An 8,057-nucleotide genomic window follows, 5' to 3' on the forward strand; every position below is an offset into this window, starting at 1 on the left:
TTGTTCTGAGAATCTTAATTAAAACAAACTGTGAATGGCATCATCAGGTTCGGTGTTCTGATTGGACCAGGTGCCACAGGTGTGCTTTGGTAAAGAAGCTGAGTTCAGGTGCTGTAGTTCAGTTGTAGTAATGTAGGTGGCACTGCCAACGCCTCCAAATTGTCCTCATGTGTTGGAGGACCCGAACAGTTGCAGACAGGTTCATGGTGAACAGGTGGGTCACCTGATCCAGACTGAGACACGCCACCTTCTCCACCTTCACCTCCAGGATCTCGTCTTTGACCGAAAGGAGGCCTCCATGTCACCCACGTAAACACCTGCAGAACACGTTAATACACAGGTAATAATGTTTTCTGTATTTTTCTGCAGATGAAAATTTGTCTAAAAGACTAACTCTGGTACATTAAGAACCATTGTGCTCATATTAATTAATGTACACCGTCCCTAAAAATAAAAAATAAATACCTACACCGTCAATACAGTGTTATTAAACTGTTGTTTCATTGTTATGCTGTTGTTACATTGTTGTAGTATTTTAAGTACCCGAGTCACGGCATCCTCATCTTTGGCTGATGATGAATCCGTACGTCGGTTCCTTGGTCGATTCAGTTCAAACAGAAACGTTCCATCAGAATTGACATCAAGAACTCGACCGACAGAACGTAAAGAACATGGACGATCGACGTCCTCGATGCTCAAACATTGCTGCAGGAACCTGAGAGTGAAACTGAAGATGTGATTGGCTGTCACAGTATTACTCCAACGTGATTGGTTGTCTCTTTGGGGCCTGGACCAGGAAGTGACATCCCCTGCTCATCATGTGACGTGCAGGTAAATTCAGCTTCACTCATCTACATTTGATTGGTCAGTAGTTGAACTGTTGAAGTAAACTTGCTGCATGGGTTGCGATGGAGGTCTTCTGTAACTACCATAGTGATACCAACTTTTCTGGCTTCATGGTTATGGCCTCTGAAGAATTGATCTTTAAACAGGTGAGTTATGTGTCGGCAGCTGGTCTGTAGTCACGATCTCTCTTCTTCTGCTCGGGGACAACACTCTGAACTGACAACACCTTCCTTAACTGGAAGAAGGGCGACCCCTGCTGGACAGACATGAAACATGAAGTTCAAAGAACGAGAAGTAGAACATGGAATCCTGATAATTGAGGATTTTCTCACCACACTCAGTGACTGAGATGACGGACATTTCTTCAGCAAACTGGAGGGGGCGGGGTCTAATGCTGAGGGGCGGGACCTGATGCTGTGTCGATCCAGGCTGCTAGTTCGAGTCCTGCTGAGTCTGACGCTGGAGAGAAGACGACGCAGAGAAAGCCGAGAAGGTTCTTCTCTGCTGCTGAATCTGAAAGTCACAGATGTTAATAACTACGTCTCCGCCAACACTAACACACCTGACCACACACGTCACATGACCGTTCACGTACACTGGTCATGTGATGTAAACAGGAAGTAGATTGTAGAACAGTGATGGTGAAAAGTAAGAACAGGGATTTCTTTTCTTGGAGAGACGACGAGGTGGAACTGTTAATGACAGGAAGTGTTAGCGACGCCTTGTATTCACCGCTTGTAGTCGAGTCATGTGACTGATAAGAACCGATCAAGAAGAGAATATGTTCACCAGCAATTCCTATTTTAATTTTAGGTGATTTTAACCGAGGCAAACTGGAACTATCTCTACCTGGATTTGAACAATATGTAACATGCGGTACACAGGGCAACAACATTTCAGATAAATGCTATGGAAACATCAAAAATGCATACACTGCAAAACCAAAGCTCCCTCTGTCCCATTCTGACCATAATACTGTTCAGCTAATTCCAACCTACAAGAGTGTTCTTAAAAGGAGTGATCCACAAACCAAGATGGTGACTGTATGGGATAGAGAACGTATAGAGACGCTCCTTCGTCTGCACAGACTGGGACACATTTCTTAACCTGGACATTGATGTTGCCACTGGTTACCAAAAAGGACATAGTGTACCTCAACAATAAGCCTTACATGACTAAGAGAGTTAAGGACTGTATCGACAGGAAAAAGATAGATTTTAAATATAATGAAGGAGCAGGTGTGAAAGTAGTTTTAAAGGAACCCAACCAGCTGCTGAGGACTGAGCAGAATTTCATGTCTATGAACTCTATGAAAGGCAATTACTAACATGAACACAACTGAAAAGCGCCTCGTCACTGTTGATGATCTGGAAAAAGCTCACAAACACAATAATTTTTTTCTCAGGTTTGAACAACATGATTTTCATCACGTATGTAACAACATATTGGAAGGCTAACCCACCCAGCCGGGACCAGTCCAGCCTCCAAACCATAGACTGTATACCACCCCCGCTCCCCGAGCCCCATTTTCCAGCAGCCAATGGATACACACACTGTCCCTGCCCTCTGGAAACAATCAATCAAAGTTCCAATAACTAAGAAACTGTGTCCAACTGATAACAATGACTTTAGACCTCTGACTTCAATTGTTATGACTTCAAGCACTTGGAACACCCCATACAGATTTTATTAGTTCGTATTTTAGTTCAGCTTTTAATACAGCCTCATCTGCTCATTTCAAAAGACAATCATTTTTTAACCAATCGACCTCAACATTTCAGTCCACAACACCCTCTCAGATCCCACATGAATCAGCACAGGTGCCCCACAGGGTTGTGTTAGCTGGCAGCACTTGATTGTTGTTTTTAATGTAATTGTGTGATTGTTATTCTTACTGTTACTGTGCAGGCATTTATCTGTGCAGCACTGAGTCCAAGATATTTTCCCCTGCAGGGACAATAAAGTATATCGTATTGTATCTGTGGCATCGTTTACAAAAGTCTCAGTTACTGTTCAGACTAAAACACAAACCCAGAGTTTTCAAACTAAAACGAGACCAGTTTACACAAGTCTCTGATTTAGAGTCTGGAAAACTCCTTCAGGTGTAACCATAGCAACAGTGATGAGTTTCAGTGTAGTAAATATCTGTGAAGATTCTCAGTCATCAGGTCGCTAACTTCAGGAGTTGTAGATGTGAACAACTCCTGAATAAACGCTGAAAACTACAGGATTGTGATGGGATTTGATCCTTCCTACTTCCTGTTCCCTGACCAATCACTGCGTGCTCAGCTCCCTGACGTCAGACGCTCATCTGGAGGACTGGGCTGACATCAGTCTGACTGGTTCTGAATTCTTGATAAGGTCTCAGCTTTGAACGTGACCTCAATGATGCTTCACTTTGGTTTCCATGGTGACAGGTTGATATGTGAGGTGTTAGGGGCGTCGAACAGACTCACTGTTCAGGAAGTGAAGTGTAGAGCTTTGTTCTTATTGGCTGGTTGACCTGTCCATCACTGCTGCTCTCTGGGATGGGTGGAGCTGGTCTCTCAGCTGTGATCAAATCAGAAGATGAGATTTTAGTGTGTGTTTATCTCAACAATAGTAAATTGATTAAATGATAGATATATAATATATATATTATTGATCTATTGGGATAGTACAGTGCTATGAACTCTTTGATATATGATTATATATAAAGATAATATATAATCTGAATATATGTAAACTTTTTTTCTGTAAACGGATTATATTTAAATGTATTACATATAAACTGATTCTTTTTAAACTGATTATATTTAAACTAACTAAATGTCAACAGATTTTTTATATAAACTGAATATATATAAACTGATTATATGTATACATATATCATAAATTATGTGTGTATATATATATTATTTATAAACTGATATTATGTAAACTTATTATATATAAATTGATTATATGTAAGCTGATTATATCAGACCAGTTTTATATAAGTTGAGTATATACACTGTATTATGATATAATGTAAATACTCTGACCTGTTGCGTCTGAGCTTGTCCCTGAAGAAGAGGAAGAAGAAGAGGAAGAAGAGGAAGAAGAAGAGTTCTTCATCCTTCGAATCCCTCCTCCCTCCTCCACCTCCACACAGGGACTCTGGTCTCTCAGCTCTGCCACAGATTGGAGCTCTTTGTTGGGCTCGACTCCCTCTGGTCTCCCCTGAGTATCCTGGTCGTGGTTCAGATCCTGTTCTTCCTCTGAACCGTTGAGCCTGACACTCTGTGACGTCATCACTGATATCACAAGAGGAGGAGAGGACGGGGAGGGACATATGAAGGCAGGCGTGGTCAGTTGGTCAGGAGCATAAGGGTTGATTGGCAGGTCTGTGGTGGGTGTGCCCTCATTGGTTCTACTCCTCATCTGAATGTTGGAGACACGCTCAGCCCCGCCCCCTCCCCAGGGGGATTTGTTCTGAGGTGTGACAGGGCCAATGTAGGTCTCTCTGATTGGCTCAGTCCTCAGGTTCACATGGGGCCGACACAGGCTCCGCCCCCTGTCATCAGGTACAGGTGGCCCCGTCTGACCACTGACGTACAGGTTCAGGTTCAGTCTGGAGACCAAGACACCCGTCCCCTGCTGCCCCGCCCATCTTCTCTGCTGCTGTCTTTCCTGGTAACGAGACTCCGCCTCTGTCGCCGTCTCATCTTCGAATCTCAGACGACGAGTCGAAGACGCTGGGCGTCGCCTTGTTGACCCCACAGCTGATTTACTGCTGGACAAGTCACTCTGGTGTCCTGAATGAGAGGCCACGCCTTCCAACCTCACCTGGATGACAGGACAGTTCCTGACCCCCAACCTGCGGACGGAGATCAGTCGTCTGACGTCAGTTAAAACATTTTTAATCTGAAGCTTTTATAACAAATGTAAACATGTGTTTTTATATATTTTTATTTAAACATGAGGAAACATGATGAAACACAACGAAACACGATGTGTGTTACTCACCGTGTGTGTGTGAATGTGTGCATGTGTTTGTCACAGTGTGTGTGTATGTGGGGCTGTGCTAGGTGGCAGCCTGTTACAGCAGCTCCTGTGGTTTTTTTCTTAAATTTGTCCTTTTGTCACTTATGTCACTTTATTCTTTTAATCTTTTTCAGTATTTCTCCTGGGGACATAATGACAATGGCTACATGTTGGTTTGCAACTTTTTTTTTTTTTATTCTTCAATCATGTCACACTGGACAAAACTTTACCTTCATTTCATCAGTATGTTAACTACCCACAAGAGACAGTAAAACACTTGACCTTCTGTATGCAAATGCTCTGGATGCATACAATGCCACTGCCCTCTTGTATGTCCCTCTTGTCCAGCGGCAGCCTGCATCCACAGGGACTGTGAGGAGGTGGACTCAGAAAGCCACTGAGGCACTGCAGGACTGCTTTGAGTCCACTGACTGGTATGTGCTCTGTGAGCCACATGAGGAAGACATCAACAGCATGACTGCATCACAGAATACATTAAATTCCTAGAACAAACCACCTTGAAGACCCGGACTGTACGCTGCTATCCTAACTACAAGCCATGGATCACCACTGAGCTGAAAGTTCTTCTCAACATAAGAAGTTAAATTTGTTCTTCAACAGGTGTTCTGGGAAAGGATGTTGTCACAGGGGAGGATTACAAGTAACTGGGCATCCACATCGACAATGGACTGAAGTGGAAAACCAACACCGATGCTGTGTACAAGAGAGGGATGAGCAGACTCTATTTCCTGAGGGAGCTGAGATCTTACAACGTGTGCAGCAAGATGTTGTCAATCTTCCATCAGTCTGTTGTAGCCAGTGCACTGTACTTTGCTGTGGTCAGCTGGGGAGCAGCATCGGAGCCGCTGACACCAACAGACTCAACAAGCTGATTAAGAAGGCTGGCTCCATCATTGGCTGCAAACCGGACTCTTTTGAAGTGGTGGTGGAAAGGAGGGCTTTGAACCAACTGTTATCCATCATGGACCACCACGAGCACCCTTCCCCACCTAGTGGACAGACAGTTTATGTCCAAACCAAAACTCTTGGATTACTTAGAATTTATTTAATTTTTTGCACATATCATATTATATTAATTTTTACTGCACATTTGAGTCATATATATTTATTTTAGTCATGTTTCAAACAAATACTGCAATATTGCACGCTTGTCTCTTTTGTCGTCTCTTGTATTTAGCCTTTTGTTCTTTGCTCTTTGTGAAATGTCCTTGACCTGCTGCTGTGATACAATAACTTCCCAAATTGGGATCAATAAAGTACATCTATCTATCTATTACTCACAGTGTGTGTGTGTGTGTTACTCACAGTGTGTGTGTGTCGGGGGTCAGCAGGTTGTGGTCTCCTCTCAGAGGAACACAGCGACGCTTCATACAAGCTCCTTCCTCACAATACTGCTGCCACGGCAACCGAGCTGACACAGTGTCTGATCACACACACACACACACACACACAGACACACAGACACACACACACACACACACACACACACACAGACACACACACACACACACACACACATCTCATGGTGGGGGAGGGAAGAGAGTCAGGGCAGCTCTGATTGGCTGCTGTGACAGAGGAAGGAGGATTAAACAGAGCAGCTTGTCAACATTAATCTGACAAGTGTTTACCTCAGCATATGTGTGTGTGTGAGCACACACACACACACACACACACACACACACACACACACACACACGCACACACAGAGTAACACACATTTAACCATGTTAACTGGATAAAACCTCTAGAACCAAACTCAACCTCTGACTCGACCGGTTGGTGAACATTCCCAACATAAATTCCCAACATTGAATTCACTCAGAAGGTTGAGAAGAACAGAGAAGAACAGACCAGCAACAGACAGAGAAAAAACAAGTTATTAATATTAGACATCATCATCAATGATCTGAGCTTTAAGTTTGACAATCAGTTTCTTTAATCTCTATATTCCTGTTCTGTTAGAACATCTTCTCCATCAACATCAAATTTTTTAGTCAGAGGCCTCACTGACTCAATGAAAGAGTTCAGGTCTGAGAAATGATCTTCTACATTCACTCGTCTGGATCCTTTGGTTTTCTGCAGGTTTCAATGTCTGCAGCAGAGTATTGTCTCTTCTGGATGTTTTCTTTTCTGAGACATTTTTAACAGATCTGATCTGATTTTCACTTTCAGGCTCATTAATCACTTCATCCTCTTTGTTTTCTGGCTATTTGTCTGTTTCTGGTGTAACCTAACCCTGCAGAGCGCCTTTAAATGTCTAAAAGGCCACTGGAGGTGCCACGCCAAGGTTTGTGATGTGGACATTTCTGTAATGCCTGATATTGTAGCTGCTTGCTTCAATTGAATAGTGTTCAAGCTCTGTGCTTCGGGTCTTGACAATCACAAGTGTTGTGTAAATCAGGTAACGTGTGATGAATCAATAATGAACATGAGTCATGTAATCCCATTGTGAAAAGATTCCTAACATTCTACTGACATGTTGACATTCACCTATTTTTGATGTTTTATTTTGCTTGACAATGTGTCTTGGGCTTTATGATTTCATATTGATTTCTTATGCTTTATAAATAGACTACCTTGCTTTGTCGTTGATTGTTCCATCTTTTAACAAATACCTATCCCAATTTCAATACCTAGTGTCTGGGGTTTTGAAAAAAGAGCGTTTATGTGGATACCAGCACACAGAGGAATAAAGAGCAATGAAGGTGGATTTATTATCTAAGAACTGAATCATGAAAAAGTCATGGACATTTGACTCAGTAAATATGAAGCAAAAACAATAAGGAAACATGATCAAAGAATAGCAGCTGGATGCATCTCACACAGGAAACAGCTTTATACAACAGGAAGTGAGGAAACAACAAGGAGCAGAACATGGTGCCTATAGGCCGAGGACACACTACACTCAACAATACACTTAATAAACACACATCCTACAGGATGGTCACTGACAAACAGAGGAGTCAGTGGAGCCTGTGATGCTTCACTGTGATAAGTATGTTAGAGAAGGAGAAAAGATAAAGAGGGAAACTACAAACATGGAGAACTTTTATCATTGGAACTAATTTATTATAGATTATTATATTTATTTATCTGAGGGAGACAAAATAATTGAATATGACCAAGATAACTCTGAGTCCAAAACAGTAGGTGGCAGTAATGCTCCTTAACGTCGGCTGCCACCC

General features: G+C 42.5%; 1 protein-coding gene across 2 annotated transcripts; it reads right to left on the reverse strand.

Moving 5' to 3' along the window:
• On the reverse strand, nt 1-6,277 carry si:dkey-121a11.3 (uncharacterized protein DDB_G0271670). Of its 2 annotated transcripts, none has more exons than XM_034582292.1 (6): nt 6,178-6,277; nt 3,870-4,684; nt 3,303-3,396; nt 1,211-1,359; nt 544-1,119; nt 1-317 (listed from the first exon to the last, which is right to left on the reverse strand). In XM_034582292.1, exons 1-5 carry the CDS (start codon nt 6,240-6,242, stop codon nt 998-1,000), a joined length of 1,245 nt encoding a protein of 414 aa, XP_034438183.1. In that variant the 5' UTR covers nt 6,243-6,277; the 3' UTR covers nt 1-317; nt 544-997. The 2 variants fall into 2 exon arrangements, with proteins under 2 accessions (XP_034438183.1, XP_034438182.1); XM_034582291.1 differs by having other exon boundaries at nt 544-1,099; nt 1,179-1,359.
• Between the last annotated feature and the right edge of the window lie 1,780 nt (nt 6,278-8,057).

The sequence above is a fragment of the Hippoglossus hippoglossus genome, chromosome 4 (assembly GCF_009819705.1).
Source record: "Hippoglossus hippoglossus isolate fHipHip1 chromosome 4, fHipHip1.pri, whole genome shotgun sequence".
NCBI lineage: Eukaryota > Metazoa > Chordata > Actinopteri > Pleuronectiformes > Pleuronectidae > Hippoglossus > Hippoglossus hippoglossus.